This window comes from Mastigoproctus giganteus, chromosome 1, assembly GCF_048544385.1.
Source record: "Mastigoproctus giganteus isolate SK-2022 chromosome 1, ASM4854438v1, whole genome shotgun sequence".
NCBI classification, from domain to species: domain Eukaryota; kingdom Metazoa; phylum Arthropoda; class Arachnida; order Uropygi; family Thelyphonidae; genus Mastigoproctus; species Mastigoproctus giganteus.
In genome coordinates, this window is record NC_143575.1 from 235,649,742 (window position 1) to 235,670,001 (window position 20,260).

The following is a 20,260-nucleotide window of genomic DNA, read 5'->3' on the forward strand; positions in this document are numbered from 1 at the left end:
GGGAAATGAAAATATTTTCATTAAATTAAAATTTATTAAGCTGAACACACTTAAATACTCTAAATGTTTTGCTATAAACCCCAGGGGCTCATATCTGGTGAGTATGGGCTTAGCACACCCAGGGTCCTGAGCTGGATATCATCATTCCTCTCTCTCTCTCTCTCTCTCTCTCTCTGTAATCTTTTTTGCAAGTTTAACCAACAATCTTTCTATAGTCTTGAAGAATTGCATAGCTTTGTAAAACATTGTTTTACAAAGAAAATGCTGCACTGTATTGTCTACTTCTAGAACTATAATAACATTTTATTCATTACCATCTCCTTCACCATCCTCCTTTACTTCCTCTCTAGACGCATCATTTCTTTCATTTAAGATTTAAAACAATTTCTTTTTTTGCTTGCTCTTCAAAAGTAATTGCATTGCTATTGATAAAGTCTTCCAACGTTCAATTTTTCACACAGATATTGCTAACTGTTAGCCATTTTGTGGTCTTGTTCAATATCAAATTCAATTGCACTCCCATCCTGTGGCACTATTCTCTCTTTGCAGAAGCAATTTATAATTGTACATGTGCTTACAAAATTCCAAGCTGTAAACATTTGCATTGCCTCGAAAATATCTGTTTCTATCACAATCCATGGAAATATTAATTAACATCCTTCTAACTAAATTTGACCTATAATGCACTTCAGCCCTTTGGATAATTCCTTGATCCACTGGCTGCAAAACTAAAATGTAATTTGGTGGCAGAAATTCAACTTTGATATTTTCCAAATGTTCTAGAACAGAATACAGGCTGCAAAATTGTTGATAAGCAGCAATATTTTCTCAGCCTCCATGCATCGACAAAATTCAATTATTAAAAATGCCAGTCATCCATGATTTTGAATTGTTTTGATACTCAACAAAGGAAATGATGAACATTTTTGAAAAACCTCAGGTTTTTGTATTTTTCGATAATTAATGGAACAACTTTGTCACTACATGTGGAATTCATACATGGTAAAATTGTAATCCTTTCCTTTGAATTTTTGCCCTCTTTAAATTTTACCTTAAAACAATGTCCATATTTTGATTATGTTAATTTATAAAATAATTCAGTTTCATTTGGATTGTTTGAAGAATATTGGAGAGATTATGTTCCTGAAGTGTTCTCTCCATGATGTTGCAACTTTTACTAAAGCATCACTTTCCTCTCCACAAAGAGTTCTATTGCAGATACTGTAGCATTCTCAAAATCTACAAAACCAACTTTTACTGCCTTTAAATTTTGTGAGGCTAAATGAACAGGCAAAAAAAAAAAAAAAACCACCAAGATTTTTTTTTCACATAACATCCTGCCATTAAGTTGGATTTTTTTTTTTTTTTAATCAAACTTCTTTAAGTCTCTACAAACCATCAGTAAACAGCTTCATCTACATCTTTCACTGACACTGGCATGATTCCCTCCCCCTTGGTGGTCCAGTGGTACCAGAATTTACATTTTTCTCTATCCTTGAAAAAGTAGACAGTGTCGATGAACTGATACCATATTTTTCACAATGTTGCCTTTTCTCATTCTTCTGTCTGGTTCGTTGATTATTTTTCTCTTATCTTCTAGGCAAAACTGCTTTTGTTTCTTTTTTTAAGTTCATTATATAGGGGCTACAAAAGTGAATATGATAAAAAGAAATTTATATTTCTGAAATATGAAAAAGATGCAACAAAGAAATAAAATTCAATACAAAAACCAATAACGAAATACCATACGCACTTTGATCAATTAAGTTATTAAATGATATCTAAACAATAGAGTAATCTGTTCCTTTTCACACTGTGTGTAGTCAACACAGTTGAAATGCATGATTATCAATATGACAAGCACCAACAAAAAGGGTTAGTGTGCAACCATGCAATGTGGCATCCTGCCACATATTGCCAGTAACTTCCATGCTTACTGAAAAATTATTTTAATACCATTTTTTGCTAAAATACAATTTTCATACTATTAATATTTAATACAACTTTATAATAATACTACTTTAGTACTATTTTTTGTTAATACTATTATTCCTTAAAATGAAATTTTTATTACAGTTGTAACTCATTAAACTGAAACATATTTATGTTAAGGTATATAGTCGGGAAGATGGGACTACAAAATAAAAAAATTCGTTAAACTGAATATTTCGTTATACTGATGTTTGTTAAAACATTTTACTGTGCTTGTATATTGACTAAACCTAAACTAGTGCACATGTCAGGAATAACAAATAGTTGTCCTTTTAACTTACAATTATGTGCCTCCGTAGCCGAGTGGTCAGGAGCGGGAGTGCAGTAGCACACGCTCTTTGAGCAGACCGGGGTTCAAGCCCCTGACTGCTAAATGCAGTCGATCTGCCAACCCGCACTGGACCAGCGTGGTAGATTATGGTCCATGTCCCTCAGCATGAATTGTTAAGGAGGCTTCCATCCTGCAGTGGGTTGATAATGGCTGCAGTTTTTTTTTTTTTATACTAACAAAATGAAGAGCTAACAATAATTAATAAAAACAAGATAAAATATCTCCCTTGTTTTATCTACTTCTTCCAAGCAGTTATCTAATCCTTTAACTTACCATGGATTGCACCCCTAAAAGGAACATACCTGCATGGAGTCTGTTACTGTATTATAAAAAAAATTCATATTTTACATTCTTTTAGCAGTAGTGTTAGTCAAAAATGGAAAACAATGAGAATGAAAAAAATAAGTAATACTACATAGAGCGTAATCTGCCTTTCATTTCTTAAAGGACTGCAGATTATTCTTAGCCATTCAACAGTACTCCCCGTACCACTTCTTCAATGACTGAATTGCTGTCCTTATTATACTTGTCTGCTTTCAGATAGAGTGATAAGGAAAACAATCATTTCAACAATGAATACAATCATTAACCATATTTAATAGTCACATGAGCTTAAACTATGGTTCATTTAAGTGTGTGTTGTGCACTCTTGTACTGGACTACACAGATATGGATAGCGGATAGCTCAACATTTGCAAAAGCACATGCAGAGCTTCAAGATGTATATAACTATACATCTTAAAGGAAAAACTGCTACAAATATGTGGCACCTCCATAGCCAGGTGGGCAGGAGCAGCAGTGCGTAGCACACGCTTCTTGATTAGACCAGGGTTCGAGCCCGTGACCACCAAATACGGAGGATGCGGAAAGGTCTGGGAATGACCACCGCACATCCCCAGAGCAATATGGCCTTAGTTGCTAATGCTCCTAAAAACCAAATAACAAACAAACAGCTACAAATAGCCGTTTATAAACAACTAAGCATCAGCTCACAGAAGGGCTGATGTTTACATAGGGTGACTAGATGATGTGATAGCCATGGCCAGGACAAAAGTAAATAAGTCTAAAATCCAATGGGGGGGGGGGGGGAAACCACCAAAAACTTTGCCATTTTTTAGGTTATATGTATTCTAAAAATGAAAAAGAAACATTTGTAAAAGAGAAAAGCAAGATTTGGTATATCATAAAAATAATTCATTAATGTATTTGAGGAATAATTAAGCAGTAATGTAATAAAATAAATCAGAAGACAATAGTCTTCATACAATATTTTATTAAACTTCTTCGTGGATAGCCACATTTTGATCTTATAAAAATCTTTATGTTAAATTTACATAAAAGTTAAATTAATTGTTCTACATGTATGCAATTTCATTCATCTTCTCACTGAATTTACTTCTGAAAATATTCTTTCAACATTTCCATTATGTGTAGAATGGTAAATACAAGGACAATTTTTCAAATACTACTCTGCTCTTGAAATACAAACTTACATGCATGCAAACATAATGACCACTTTATTCCTCACTTTTATATCTTTTAAAGTGAAAATTTTAAGCCAAAATTCACAGAAGGGGCCTATGATCATATATAAGATCATACATTCAGCGTGCTCAATATAGTTAACAGAGATGATACTATGGGAAAAAAATAAAATAAATAAATAAAAGAGAGGAATATTGTCACAAAGCACCAAAAAAAAAAAAAAAAAAAAAAGGCTTGGCAATCAAAATCACGTGCAAAGGTCATGCTAACTGTATTTTTGATGAAGGAGTTCCATGAGGTTTCTGTTAATGCAGCCTGTTACCAAGAAATTTTAAAACAGCCAAGAGTCAATCTACCATGACTCAAAATGGTTGATGCCTTCACAACAGTAATAAACCATGTCAACTGTTGCATATCATCCAACAATCTAAGAAATCCAATCAAACATGACATGCATAAAAACATTGACACACAAAAAAAAAAAAAAATTCAATAATGTTTTGATTAGTGGCTGGAACGTGTGTGTGTGTGTGTGTGTGTGTGTGTGGTGTGAGAGAGAGAGAGAGAGAGAGAGAGAGAGAGAGAGAGAGAGAGAGAGAGAGAGAGAGAGAGAGAGAGAGAGAGAGAGAGAGAGAGAGAGAGAGACTGCAGATTTCATTCAAGGATATGAATAATGTAAACATTTCCTACTGTCCTGGGTTGGCTCCTTGTGCCATGAATGTATGCTGGGAGAAGAAAAGCCACCAAATACTTCAATACTTAAATTTTTAATACTTGATTGATCATTCAATATAAACTCAAACATAGTTTCCGAATGCCTCAGTAGCCTGCTACATGTTATAAAAAAAGAAAATTCTTTCAACTGTTGGGTGCACGTGTGGTTGGCAAAGTATAATATTTTAACACAACTACTTCCACATCACGACAATTTTCCAGCTTCCAACTGTATTGCATTAAGGAGAGAAATGAGAACGCCTTTTATGATTTGGTATATCTAGTTTGAGAACGAAAATAAATATGCACAAACATGATTAATTTCAGACATTTATGTATTTCCCCCCCTCCCCCAAAAAAAACAGGATGCCAAGGACAAAACACTGAAAACCTGATTGCCCTATACTTACACTTCAATATAAGTGTAAAAATTGAAAAACCTCACCTGGTTTTCTTTCTTCACTATTTAGTTCTGCTGCAAGGTCATCATCATCATCATTTTCAAGTAATTCCTGAAGAAGATTCATTTCCATATCACCTGCAAAATAAATGTATGCAATTGAACAAGGGGGTGGTAAAAAAAATCAATAGTACAAACTAATTTCTGGGCAAGTTATACATGCATTAAAATTATTAATTTTCGGCTTACAAGCAAACACATAGAAATCAATTTTTACAAATTGAATTAACTATTAGGATCTAATGTATGGTGTAAAGAACATTGCGTGGCATCTTAACTAAGTAATAGGTGGGAGGAAAGTTTATTATTATTATTATTTTTTTTTGTAAAGGTGACTCAAACAAGTATTGGACCTGTGTGCATGGATTGAAAGTCAAAAGACATGTTGATATCAGCCTTGAATTTCTGTAGACAGGAAACTACCTATGATGGAATGTTGTTCCAAAGAACAGAAGTAGAAGAGATTGTTATTGTTATTATTTGGTTTTTAGGAGCATTAGCAACTAAGGCCATATTGCTCCGGGGATATGCAGTGGTCATTTCCTGACCTTTCTGCATCCTCTGTATTTGGTGGGCACAGGCTTGAACTCCGGTCTAATCAAGAAGCGTGTGCTACGCACTGCTGCTCCTGCCTACGGAGGTGCCTTGTAGAAGAGATAAATAAGGACTTGTGTTACACAGAACAAATCACAAAAATTTTCAAAGTTTTAAGTGTTACTGTTGCACAACATTGAGAGGTAGTGCTCCGAAACTTGGTATACCTAGTTAACTTTTGGGGTGGTAAAAAAGTTTGGTGTCCAGGCTCAAAAACCTTCACATTTTTTACAATGCGGTCTAAAATTGGCACCAAAAATTTGTCACAGTCTAAAACTAGCAGCAAAAATTTAAACAAGACTTTTGAAAGTCATAACTTTGAAATAAAATACTTTGGTACCTTCTTCTTTGGGCATTCCATTTAACATCTGCATGAATATGAATTCAGCCTAACTAAATATGAGCTCTTATACTTGTTTTCTGGCTGAGATATTTTCCATCAAAATTAGACAAAGATTGAAAGTCAAAATTTGACCTACCTTTAGGGGCAAATATCTTAATGTGAGGCACCTTCAATTCTCTCATTTTTGCCACCATTGGAAAGAGCAAGTTTTAAGCAACAAGAATCATGGTTTTTCAGTTTTATGTCTTGCTACTTAAGGTCTAAAAATGGCCTTAAACATTTTATATTTTCCACAATATTTGCATACTTATTTGGTGAAGTTTCACATCTCAATAAGAACAGAACTAATGCATTTACAAGAGTGAAATTTTCTCTGCAATTACTCTGCCCTTTGGTTTAAGGAGAAAGGATATATTGCAGATGCACAAAAAGATCTGTATTTTTTACAATGGGGGTGCAAACTGCAAGAAAAGAAATTGCATGGGTTTCTTTAGTGCAAGTTTTCAAGCCTGAAAAGTGGTCTTTATTCAGGATTCCAAGCATAAAGATGATGTTCTATTGGTTTCTAAGCTTGAAAGAAGTTATAACTACAACAAAATTTATTTAAAACACAATACAATTTGAAATAAGCAAGATATTGAATGTGAAGATATTGAATCACTGCTTTGTAATGGACTGGAATTTTTCATTGATGGTTGATATTACTACTTCAGGCAAGCTATATTGTCATCCCATTGTCGTTGTTTTTGGAGTTGGAAGATTGGCAATAATTTGTTGTTCAGGAATCCAGCAGACATGTTGTCTAGCAGGCCAGTGAAATGAGCAAGTTGCTCCATGAGGATGCATGAAATTTACCAATACATCATGTTCTTCAAATGAAATTTCACAAATATTTCCAATCCACCAATTATTGTCATAAATACTGGCAATATATTGGCCAGGTTGTAAATTAACAACTGGCACATATTGAATATTGGTTTCACTAGGCCAGTGGTTTTCAACCTTTTTTTTTAATAACGGCACCCCATACTCTATTTTCTGCCTGTTAGATCCGATTCTCTCTCTGTGTATATTGACAAATCAATTGGTTGTAAACTTTTTTCACCATATGATTTTTCTTCTGGAAAGGATTGCAACACGAACGCTGCAAAAAGTAAATTTTGTCAAAATCAAAGCTTAATGATGTAGACAAATTGTCTTCTTCACCCAGTTTTAATCCACAATGTCGATCTATCAGCTGTTGTTCTTCGAATTCAATTTTTTTAATAATTTTAACCCAGTTTTGCATGTATAAGATAGCACATGACATTGAGAATTATCCATATGACTGATGGTGCACGAGTCCAGGAGTTAAGTTTGATGAGTTCGAAGACAGGATGTTGGGAGATCTAGTCCACGCCCATTATAGGCGTGGAAGAGGTATGTTGATGACATGTTCACGGTAATACAAAGAATACGAAACGGTTGCCACAAAATTAGTGTGGTTAAGGCTTTAATGGGAAGGGTGAGGTACCACTGCTCTTCATCTGAGGAAAGGGACAACGAGACTAAACAGGTTATGGCTGACCTAGTAATGTGCAGTTGCCCCCAGAGCATCATTGACGGGTGTTTAAGAGATATGAGTAGCAGTCACAGGGATGTTTTTACACCTGTTGCCACTGCATACATTTCCTACTGTCTGGGCATTTCAGAACCCATTTCCTGTATTTTACGTTCATGTAAGATATGCTGTGTGCAGCTGCCGGGTCGGAGACTGCACACAGTAGTGTCCGCAATCAAAGATCCTATTGCAGGTAATGACACTAGTGGGGTTGTATATGAAATTGAGTGTCCGGATTGTGGGGGAAACAAAATGTAGGCTGCGTGATCGCCTTGGGGAACATGATAGGGGCCTCAAGACAGTCAATTATGTGGGTTCAGCAGTAGCTGAACATGCCTGGGAAACTGGGCATGGCATTACAGCTAAAGAAACCGTGATCGTGGATAGAGCGCATAACTTTTGGAACTGGAAATGGCTAGAGAATTTAAGGATATGTTCATCTGGATGCTATAGTCTTAATAGGGATAAGGGCTGTCGCATTCATCCACTCTTTGAAACCCTTATCCTAGGGGAAGACGAAAGGTTTAGAGTGGTTCATTCCATTTCCGGTTCCAACACACGAGAAGTGGAACTTGTGCAGGTGCCATAGTTCATGTCACAGACCTGCTGGGATGTATATGTGTACATATGTAGATTGTCGTTTAACCTGCAACCATTATTGCTGATGAAGGCGCCGCTGTTGCCGAAAGCTCCTGTTTTAGTGGTTTTTAGTAATTTTAAATATCTTTTTAGCACTTTTAATTTTATATTTTACGCATTTTATTCTTGTTATATACCATCATTGGTCCTTGAGGTTGTCACAGACATTCTCTCAGATATGCCAGACAAGCTGTACTTGCTACCTGGGAGTCTAAAACGCTGATGGAACTGATATCCGGGTGACACTCAAGTCAAGTGGACCCAATTTCGGTGAAGTCCGGATGGTCCATGGCAGCCAAATCCTCTGCTTGCACCTTCACAATGGTGGTACTAACAGTCCCACCATTGCACCTTCACAATGGTGGGACTGTTAGTAATCCTGGGTATAACTTCCATGCACAAACACATGGTGGGTGACCACCAAGGTGTGAACCAACGTAAGCAGGGGTCGAGGTGTGGAGTCCACACCACATGGAGGAATGCCGCCACTCTATGTTACCAGGCAGTACTAGGTGGTAGATGACTCTCATCAACCGGTGCAATACCACCACTTTGCTTAATGAAGGCTTGAAGTGGTGGAACCCGTGTTTAGTTTCTAGAGCTAAGTTCTGGTCAACCCTTCACCATCTCTTCCATCATGCAGTATGATTGATAACTTTTGAGGTTATGATGAACATCGTGGCGAGATCCAATCTTCCTTACATTTCGAGGGTACAGCTCTAAAACAGTGTTCGCAGCCCGGCCGCTAGTTAGTACACCGGACTAAACCTATTGGTAACTCTCTAGGAGGCTTCCGGATTAGCTAGTGTATAATCTTGCTACCTCTACGCTGCCAGATAGTGACTGGAGGGAGTCCGAGTAGTGTATATGCGGGGGGCATTGTCGAGGCCACGTTATGTCGAGGTCTGGGTATATTCTTACAATGTGTACGTCATATCCAAAAATTTCATTACTTCATACGGCATGTCCCACCTACTTTTTCTTACTATTGAATACACCACGAATTGTCAAACTAATAGAGTAAGCTTATCTGCGAAAAAATCTAAACCTCCTAAACACTTCCTAATTCATTTCACAAATATACGTGGTCTCAATTCTAATCTTAACAATGTCCATTTCCACTTGCAGTCTGCCAAACCCCATGTACTTTTTCTGACAGAAACTCAGTTATCAGTTGAATCAACTACTGCTCATCTCAGTTGACCAAATTATTTGCTCTATGATTCCTTTGGCCTCAAAGGTGGTACTTGTGCATATGTCCGTTCCAATATTCTCTGTCAGACTTGGTAATTTGGAATCTCCTCTTTTCGATCTTCTCTGGCTTAAAATCTCTCTACCTCATTGTGTTAAATTCATCTGTTGTCTCTACCGTACTTCCAATTCCACTAATCACTTGGAACTCTTTGACTTCCTCTCTTTGCAACTTTACTTTCTCCAGTCCAACTTTCCTAACAGTGAGGTAATTTTCCTTGGTGATTTTAATCTTCACAACTGCAGCTGGTTTCCGTTTTCTAGTCACACCGACCCAGCTGGTCGAGATGCCGAGGCTAATGACTTTGCACAGATTGTTCATTTACCTACAAGAACACCGGACAATCCTAACCATACTGCCAACACGCTTGATCTTTTTCTCACAAACAACCCTTCTATGTACACGGTCGAAGTGAGAGATCCTTTAGGCACCTCAGATCACAATTTGGTGATTGTCTCTTCTCCAATGGAGCCTTTATCTCATGGCTATTCCCAACCTCGTATTGTTTGGCATCACAAGAATGCAAAATGGGATGACCTGTGAGATTTCTTTTCTTCTTTTCCTTTGTCGGATTACTGTTTCAAAACTTCTGATGTCAACGTTTGCTCAGATCGTGTCAGTGAAATTATTCTTGCAGGAATGGAATCCTTTATCCCACACTCCACTTTAAAATCTTGTCCTTTATTTAAACCTTGGTTTTCCAATAAATGTGCTAAGGCTATTCAAGAGAAGAACATTACATACCGTAATTGGCTTATTTCTAATTCTTCAGTTTCATTTTCTGCCTACACCAAATCTCGCAACAATTGTAAAACAGTTATTAATCAGTCAAAACTGGAGTTTGAACAGGCTGAGAGTAGAAAACTTGCTTCTTGCCCTAATGGTAGCCGAGCATTCTGGTCTCTTGCCAAAGCTATTGGCTGCAATTTTTGCCCATCTCTGCTCCCACCTCTGTCCAAACCAGATGGGTCTGTTGTCACTTCGGCCAAGGATAAAGCTGACCTGCTAGCATCCCACTTTTCTTCCAACTCATGTATTAATGATCTTGGTAAAACACCTCCCAGCATTCCCAACACGCTTCATTCAATGCCTCCTGTGGTCTTCCATCAAAAGGATGTCAGAAGGATTTTGATGAATCTTGATGCTAAGAAAGTCCTGATGGTATTTCTCTAACTGTTCTCAAAACCTGCGCTCCTAAACTTACTCCTGTTGTTTGCCGCCTTTTTTCGCTTTCTTATTCCAAAGGTGTTTTTCCTTCTGCTTGGAAATTTGCTCATATCCAGCCAGTTCCTAAAAAGGGTGACAAATCCCTCCCATCCAATTATCGTCCCATTGCAATTACTTCTACTCTTTCTAAAGTAATGGAGAAATCAATTAACTGCCAACTCTTAAACTACCTAGAAACCTTCCATCTGATCAAGGATCGCCAGTATGGATTCCATCAGTGTCGATCCACTGGTGATATTCTGGCTTATGTTACCCATTTATGGACTAATTCAATGGAAAAGTTCGGTGAAACACAAGCAGATGCTCTTGACATCTCAAAGACTTCCGATCGTGTTTGGCATAAAGGTCTTCTAAACAAGCTTCCATCTTATAGTTTTCCAACTGTTTTTTGTAATTGGTTATCAAGTTTTTCTCTCTGATCGCTCACTGAGAGATGGTAGATGGCTCTCTGTCTTCTAACTTCTCCACTAATGCCGGTGTCCCCCTAGGTTCAGTTCTTTCCCCCACTCTTTTCCTCTTGTATATTAATGACCTTCTTCCATTGACTGGAAATCCTATCCATAGTTTTGTCGATGATAGCACACTGCATTCCACTTTCCATTTTAAGAAACCTTGTTCTGCTCAATCAGCTTCAACTTCTCGAAAATCTGCTACCAATTCCTTAAATGCCGATCTCCAGGTAATTCTCCAGTGGGGCAAAGGCAACTTAGTTGATTTCAATCCTTCTCTTATATCTCGCAAAAAGGATTCTTCTGCTCCTATGCTTATCTTTGGTGACACTCCGATTTCCGGGCAAAATGATATATTTCTTTTGGGGATTACCCTGACTTCTAATCTCTCTTGGCACAAGCACATTACAAATATTGCTTCCTCTGCATCTAAAAAACTTGGTTTTCTCTTTCGCTCTCAGCGTTACTTTTCTTCCAAACAGCTGTTCACTCTGTACAAATCTCAAATCCGCCCTACCAAGGAATATTGTTCCCACATCTGGGGTGGTGTCCCCAAAACCTCTCTCAGGCTTCTTGATTCCGTCCAGAAGAGGGCAATTAGGTTAATTAATGATTCATCTCTAACAGTCTCTCTCCACTCGCTGTCTCATAGATTTACTGTTTCTGCTGCATGCCTCTTCTACAGATACTTCCATGGGCACTGTTCTTCTGAACTGGCTTCGATAATTCCCGCTCTCTCTTTCAAAACAGTCCGAACACGTGCCGCCACCAGCCAACATCCGTTTACTGTCCAACTTCAAACTCACAGAACCAACTTTTCATCTTCCTCGTTTATTCATTCAACTGCCGTTTTCTGGAACAACCTTCCTTTATACGTATTTCCTGGAAATTGCAGTCTACAGAAGTTCAAGTCTAATGTCAACAAATATCTCCTTTCGTCTTCTCAACCTCCAACCCAAGCATGGTACTAAGTACTATAGGTTCCAATACCTCTCATGTTTGGGGTTTACATAAAAAAAAAAAAAAAAATCATTACAATTTATACAGTTTATACACAGTCAGTATGTGTATTTTTGTTTAATAAAGGCATTTAATCGATTTGAGTGAGTGTTTCAGTAGCATTATAGATGAATCAGAGTTCCTGACTCCAGAGGCCTCTTCAATGAAGTAACTGTTGAGTTCATCTGCAACATCAGTTGGGGTATCTAATACTATCCCACATCCATTACATAAGGGTCTGATCTGATTTGCCCCTCTCTTCTCTGCATTTATATATGCAGAAGAATTCCCTTTCCCCACTCCTCGCTCTCTTTGCCAGCCTAAAATTTTCTGTGGCATTATTAGAGATCAATTTGTAGCTGTTATAGGCTTTAGTACTTTTTATTGCTCTAACTTTTCCATGCTGTCTTTCTGCTCAAGTAATCTGGCAACTTCATTATTCTTCCAACTTGGAATTCTCCTTGGAGTATTTTTTTAATGAGTATTTTTTAAAAATTAAAAAAAATTATTTTTTAAATTTTTTTAAATATTCTATACTAGGAGGCTTCGCCCCCTGCTCGCTAACCTCCGCGCACACTTTTCTACATATGTAGAGATATGACGGAGTAAGTCAAATCTTTTCTACATAAAACACACCTGTCGAAACACAGTCATCGTATCTAATCTAATACAGTCGATTCCAGTTATTTGGGACACATCGGGACTAGTGCATTTTGGTCCGATTAAGCGGCTGCCCCAATTATCCGGAGTTTCACGTAAATAGTTAAAAATACAATGGACCCCCGCTTTACAACTGGTTCACTGTACACTCAAATCACGTTACGATTGACTCACCATAGTAAAGTACCGTTCACTATACGATGTGTAGTAAGCACAGGTCATTGTGATCACATTTGTGAATTTAATTTTAATTCTATTAAACAGCGATTCTACTTAGCGAAAATTGGAGGAATATTATCCACAGGCTATAAAAGTAAAGATATATTCAGCAAAAATTTACTCTTTATTACCTTACCAATTAAAAAATTAAATGATACATGAAAATCGGAAGAATATACGGTCAATCCTTGTATAACACGTGTTTACACTACACGAATTCGATCACACACGATTTATAAATAGGGGAACGACATCGCATATAACACGAACCGAATTTGCTTATGCACGATTCGCCTTTGTGTTTACAATAAATGGCAGTCGAATGCGGAATCACCCCAACTGAACGCAACACGATAGCAATGAAGAGAAGATTCTGAAAATGTATTTATATTTTTTACATTTCTGTTCTCTGACATTTCTGGGTGGGGATTAAAATATAAAACAGTAAAAAGATAAGCAATCAATAAAAAAGAACACGGCACACAGATTGCAAGTAACACGATACGTGCAAGTGAAAACGGAGTAACAAGTTATGAAGCTTTAAAATGTGGATACACATTTCACCATAATAACGTAAAAACCCACACAATTGCAGATATCAGTATTATTGCAAATGCAATTAGATTGAGTTTGCTACCAGATTCCACTAGCAGAAACGCAACTGGAAATTGTTTTTATTATTTTATGGTAGTAACCCCTAGAAATGTGCTTTAGTAAAATGTGAGCTTGTGAGGTGTTAATAGCGTGTCTCTGCCTTTATGGCAGACACACACTATTGCGTTGTTTATTCAGTTGCTACACGCACGCAGCTTTGTTTATATGTATCAAGCATGCCTCCTCATTTTGTAATTGTGCTTTATTCCCTAAAACTCAGTAAAATACTTAAAAGGTGTGAAAAGGAAGCATCCTAGTGAAGACACTACAGGTTCACAGAGAAAAAGGAAAGCAATATCGATAGACAGAGGCAGACTGGGTCAATAATTCTTACCTGGGAAAATGTGTAGCGGCCTCATACTAGCGTTTATGGACAAAATCACTTCTAGCTTCCAGCCCACCAGGGTTTCCCCGGTAAGGCTTATGGCCAGTCCCCCCTCTGTTATAGAAAAAATATGAAATTGTGAAACACTTTGAGCAAAATGAAAGAACATATAATACTGCATGTGCTACAGGCCTAAATGAGGCAATGCCGAGAATTCGAAAGAATTCAGAGAAAATAAAAACAACTTTTATAGCAGGAACAACTCAAAGTGTAATAAACAAAGAACAAGTTTGCTTACAATAGAAGCAAAAGCATTAGCAATATTTTATAACAACTATAAATAATAGTAATAAAATACGTAAGTATTTTACTACTATTATTTATTGTTTCGTAATTGTTTGGTTTGGTTACAAATGTGTTCAATCTTGGGTGGTCGGCACCTAACCCTATTTTTTCCCATAGGGCCTGTTATTTATATTGCATGATTTTGCACTGCACAAGGTGTTTTAGGAACACAAGGACAGGGTTGATGCCCTCGAAGGATTAAGAGTGAGGGGCCCATCAAGCTCTCAGCTGCCCACACCAATGCCAGAGCTTGCACTTGGTCATCACGCAACACAGCGGCAGCCCCCAAGGCAGAATGCACTGGTCCCAAAGGAACTAGTAGTTGTTGGTGACTCTACTGTCAGGGAAACGGGAAACATGCTTTGTAAAAAGGATAGGTGGAACAGGACCAGGGTATGTCTGCCAGGGGCAAAGGTTGATGACGTTGTAGAGCGGATATCATCTTTTAAGGGCCAAAAGGTGATATAGTTGTACACATTGGCACTAATGATATTAAGAGTAGGAGACCGGCGGAATTACTTAACAAGTACAGGTCACTGTTGAAAAAAAGCCGTGAATTAGGGTTGAATTTGAAAGTGTCTGCAATTCTGCCCAGACACGATAGGAGGGAGTATATGATGAGAGCCCTGTCGATCAATTCGGCCCTGTAAGGATTGTGCAAGGCTCAAGGGGTAGAATTTTTTTCAGCCTGGTCTGTACTTGTTAACAGGAGAGACTGCTTCTACAGGGATGGGATACACTTAAATAGAAAGGGTGCAAGAATGTTTGCTGATGCTATCGAGGCAGTGTTAGGTGGGTCAGAAAACTGCTAGATTGGGGGATACAAGGACTAATAGATTAACAGTAGCCACTGGCAGAGGTGAAAGTGATTCTTGCACTGCTTCTATTGGAATGAGCTGCAGCCTGGAAAATAAGATGCAGGATATTTCAGAGACTGCTGGGAATGATTGGGGTACAAATAAACACATAGGTTGTGTTAGGGTAGCTAAGAAAAAGAACAGGTGCATGTATACTTGCATGTACACCAATGCTAGGAGTTTAGTAAATAAATTTGATGAATTTGAGGTATTGCTCAAAACATCAAAGGTAGATATTGTGGCGATTTCAGAGACGTGGTGTCACACAGATATAAGGAATGCAGAACTGGAATTTGGGGAGTACAATGTCTACGGAAAGGATACACAGGGTAGGAAGGGAGGAGGGGTTATTCTTTTAGTTAAGAAATACATAAAATACAAGGAAGTGAAGCCAGTCAACATTGCTGGACAGTGCAGTGTCGAGTCAGTTTGGTGTGACATAAGCATTGGGAGATCAAAATTGAGAGCAGGAGTGTGCTATAGGCCTAATGACTCTGATGAGTATAATAAGAAACTGTACGGGGAAATAGAGTAGGCCAGTAAATCAGAGAGTCTTATAATGGGGGATTTTAATTTCCCAGATATTGACTGGAATTTGGGGGCTGGTCACTCACACACTAGCAAGGCTTTTGTGGATTTATTGGATGATTGTTTTCTACATCAGCATGTTCGGGAGGCAACTAGAGGGAGTAATACTCTTGATTTGATTATCAGTAGTGATTCTTCATGCATTAAGAATCTGCAGATAAAGGAACCACTAGGTGGCAGTGATCACAGTGTGCTCAAGTGGGATTTACTCAAAGAGGTAACTACCATCAGGGGTAAAGGGAAGGGTTATTGCTTTCGTAAAGGTGCCTACGATGGACTGAGACAGTATTTAAATTCTATACAGTGGGACCAACTGATGATGTTACCAACAGCAAATTCAAAGTGGGAAGCATTCAAAGAACTTATCTTGGAAGATACTAGGCTTTACATAGCAACTAAGAAATATTGTTCAAGGTTTAGGCCTAAGTGGATGTCAGATGAACTAATGAGACGTATGGCAGAGAAGAAAAATGCATGGGATACATACAAATGAACACGTGACACAGAAGCCTATGATAGATAGAAGTTGATCTGTACAAACTGTACAAATATTTAAATATTTACAAAATACTAAATTACTGTATTTACAAATATACAATATTCTTTAATACACAAAAAAAGTTACAATGGAATATCAAATGTTAGATAGCGAACCACGTGAACAAGGTTGGTGAACGTAATGAAGGCAGTTGTCAATAATTAATTGCATTTGCAAGTGATGTAATTGCCTCACCCTCTCCTCCTATTGGCTCAAATAAATATCACTAGGAGGAAAACTTTTTTAATGTATAGAGAGAAATGCATTCAAGGTTTCTGCGATTAGTGTTTTAAAGATATACCATAATTCAGTATTATTCACTCTCTATGAGATATCTACCTAGTTAACAGAGGCCATGTAGCACCTTAAGCTGTTGTAATTTCCTTTCCTGAAATTATAACCCATTCCTTTGCCTTTAACTACTGCTTTTTTTTTTTTTTTATGAAAACCCCAAGCATAAGAGGTATTAGAACCTATTGTGCTTAGTACCGTGCATGGGTTAGAGGTTGAGAAGATTTTTTTTTTTTTTTTGTTTGTTTTTTGGGAGCATTAGCAACTAAGGCCATATTGCTCCGGGATATGCGGTGGACATTCCTTGACCTTTCCGCATCCTCCTTTTTTGGTGGTGACGGGCTCGAACCCCGGTCTAATCAAGAAGCATGTGCTGCGCACTGCTGCTCCTTCCCACCTGGCTACGGAGGTGCCATCTTTGAGAAGATGAAAAAAGATATTTGAAGACTAACTTTTGTAGACTGTAATTTTCAGGAAATATGTATGAAGGAAGGTTGTTCCTGAAAACAGCAGTTGAATGAATAAACGAGGACGATGAAAAGTTGGTTCTGTGAGTTTGAAGTTGGACAGTAAATGGATGTTGGCTGGTGGAAGCACGTGTTTGGACTATTTTGAAAGAGAGAGCGGGAATTATAGAACCCAATTCAGAAGAACAGTGCCCATGAAAGTATCTGTAGAAAAAGCATGCAGCAGAAACAGAATCGATGAGACAGAGAATGAAGAGAGTCTGTTAGTGACAAGTCATTAATTAACCTAACTGCCCTCTTCTGAATGAAATCCAGAAGCCTGAGATAGGTTTTGGGGGCACTACCTCAGATGTGGGAACAATATTCCATGGTAGGGCGGATTTACAATTTGTATAGAATGAACAGAAGTTTGGAAGAAAAGTAACGCTGAGAGCAAAAGAGATAACCAAGTTTTTTTGATGCAGAGGAAGCATTATTTGTAATGTGCTTGTGCCAAGAGAGATTAGAAGTTAGGGTAATCCCCAAAAGAGATATATCATTTTGCCTAGAAATCGGAGTGTCACCAAAGATAAGCATAGGAGTAGAAGAATCCTTTTGGCGAGAAATAAGACAGGACTGAGTTTTAGAAGGATTGAAATCAACTAAGTTGTCTTTGCCCCACTGGAAAATTACCTGGAGATTGGCATTTAAGGAGTTGGTAGCAGATATTTGAGAAGTTGAAAGGTTTCTCAAACTGGAAAGTGGAATGAAATGTGCTATCATCAGCAAAACTATGGATAGGATTTCCAACCAATGGAAGAAGGTCATTAATATACAAGAGGAAAAGAACAGAACCTTAGGGGACACCAGCATTAGTGGAGAAGTTAGAAAATAGAGAGCCATCTACGATCACCCTTAGTGAGCAGTCAGAGAGAAAACTGGATAACCAATTACAAAAAACAGTTGGCAAACCATTAGATGGAAGTTTTCTTAGAAGACCTGTATGCCAAACACGATCGAAAGCCTTTGAGATGTGAAGTGCAACTTCTTGTGTTTCACCAAACTTTTCCGTTGAATTCGTCCATAAATGGGTAACTTAAGCCAGAATATCACCTGTGGATTGACACTGACAGAATCCATACTGGCGATCATTGATCAGACGGAAGGTTTCTAGATAGTGAGTTGGCGGTTAATTGATTTCTCCATTACTTTAGAAAGAGTAGAAGTAATTGCAATGGGACGATAATTGGAAGGGATGGATTTGTCATCCTTTTTAGGAACTGGCTGAATATGAGCAAATTTTCAAGCAGAAGGAAAACCACCTTTGGAATAAGAAAGTGAAAAAAGGTGGCAAAGAACAGGAGTGAGTTCAGAAGTGCAGGTTTTGAGAACAAGTGGAGAAATACCATCAGGATCTGGTGCTTTCTTAGCATCAAGATTTTTCAAAATCCTTCTGACATCCTTATGATGGAAGACCACAGGAGGCATTGAATGGAGCATGCTGGGAATGGTGAGAGATATTTTACCAAGATCACTAATACATGAGTTGGAAGAAAAATGGGATGCTAATAGGTCAGCTTTATCCTTGGCTGAAGTGACAATAGAACCATCTGGTTTTGACAGAGGTGGGCAAAAGTTGCGGCCAATAACTTTGGCAAGAGACCAGAATGCTCGGCTACCATTAGGGCAAGAAGCAAGTTTTCTACTCTTAGCCTGTTCAAAATCTAGTTTGGATTGATTAATAACTGCTTTACATTTGTTGCAAGCTCTGGTGTAGGCAGAAAATGAAACCGAAGAATTGGAAACAAGCCAATTACGATATGCAACATTCTTTTCTTGAACAGCCTTCTCACATTTATTGGAAAACCAAGGTTCAGATAAAGGGCGGGATTTTGAGGTGGAGTGTGGAATAAAGGATTCCATACCTACAAGAATAATTTCACTGACACGATCTGAGAAAACATTGACATTAGGAGTTTTGAAACAGTAATCTGACCAAGGAAAAGAAATCTTGCAGGTCATTCCATTTTGCATTCTTGTAATGCCAAACAACACGAGGCTGGGAATAGCCATGAGATAAAGGCTCCATTGGAGAAGATCACCAAGTTGTGATCTGAGGTGCTACCTCTCTCTTCATCATCCACCGTAGAACTTCATTATCACTTCCTGCTACTGGTTTCTGTACTGTCAGCCTTATTATGTCATCTAATTCAGGTCTAGAATATTCTTTTCCCTAGTATTTTCCCTGACAAGTTGATACAAATAATCATCTAGTTGATTTAAAAATTTTGTCCCCCATGTGGAGTTGGCACCAGGGGTGGATGGGATCTATCCAATCATATTAAGAGATTGGCAGCAAAGGAGGTAAGTAAGCCTTTACCCATAATTATGAGATCATCCTTAGATTCGAGGGAGGTCTTATGGACTGGAGATGTGAAAATGAATCCCCAATTCATAAAGGGGGATCTCAAAAGGGTAATTACAGACCTGTTCGCTTAACATCTGTTCCAGGGAAAACAATGGTGTCACTAATTAAGGAACCTGGACAATCTGAACAGAAATGCCATTATACTGCAGTCACAGCACAGATTTGTTAAGGGGCAGTTTTGTCAAACCAATCTGATATGTTACTATGATGCAGTGATCAAAGAACTGGATGCAAAAAATTATTTTTATATCATATACTTGTATTTTAGGAAAGCTTTCGATACTGTTATACATAAAATACTTCTGTATAAACATGAGAAATGTGGCATTAAGGGCAAGTTACTGCTATGGATAAAGGGACGGTTAAGTGGAAGGCAGAGTTGTTATCAATGGACACAGTCTTCATGGACTAATGTTGTCAGTGGAGTCCTCCATGGTTAAGTACTGGACCCACTGCTGTTCTCAACATCAATATTTATTAATGATATTGATGAAGGTACTGTATTTCCCCATGTATAAGACGCACCCTTTTTCGAAAAATTTGGGGTCGAAAAATTTGGGGTGCGTCTTATACAGTGGTTGTAGATTTTTTTACTTGCATTTCCCGCTTTTTCGCACTTGTTGTCTTTGCGCTCATTGTTTCGCACTGTTACTGGTATATTAGGTTACATTTTGCCACATTCTGCCCAGAAATGGCTCCGAAAAGATTTTCCTACAGTGCTGAATTCAAGTTAAAAGTGATCCAGTTTGCAAAAGTGAATGGAAATCTTGCTGCTGAACGTAAGTTTGGTCCTCCTCCAACTGAGAAAACAATCCGAGACTGGC

The 20,260-nt window shown here is 37.9% G+C and overlaps 1 protein-coding gene across 1 annotated transcript in view; it reads right to left on the reverse strand.

Annotated features, from left to right (window-relative positions):
• LOC150091658 (uncharacterized) overlaps positions 1-20,260 on the reverse strand; it is an 89,212-nt gene that overhangs the window by 45,098 nt on the left and 23,854 nt on the right. The window contains exon 2 of the mRNA XM_090369153.1: positions 4,968-5,060. Coding sequence (XP_090225279.1) covers positions 4,968-5,060 — 93 coding nt within the window. The remainder of the gene's footprint in view (positions 1-4,967; positions 5,061-20,260) is intronic.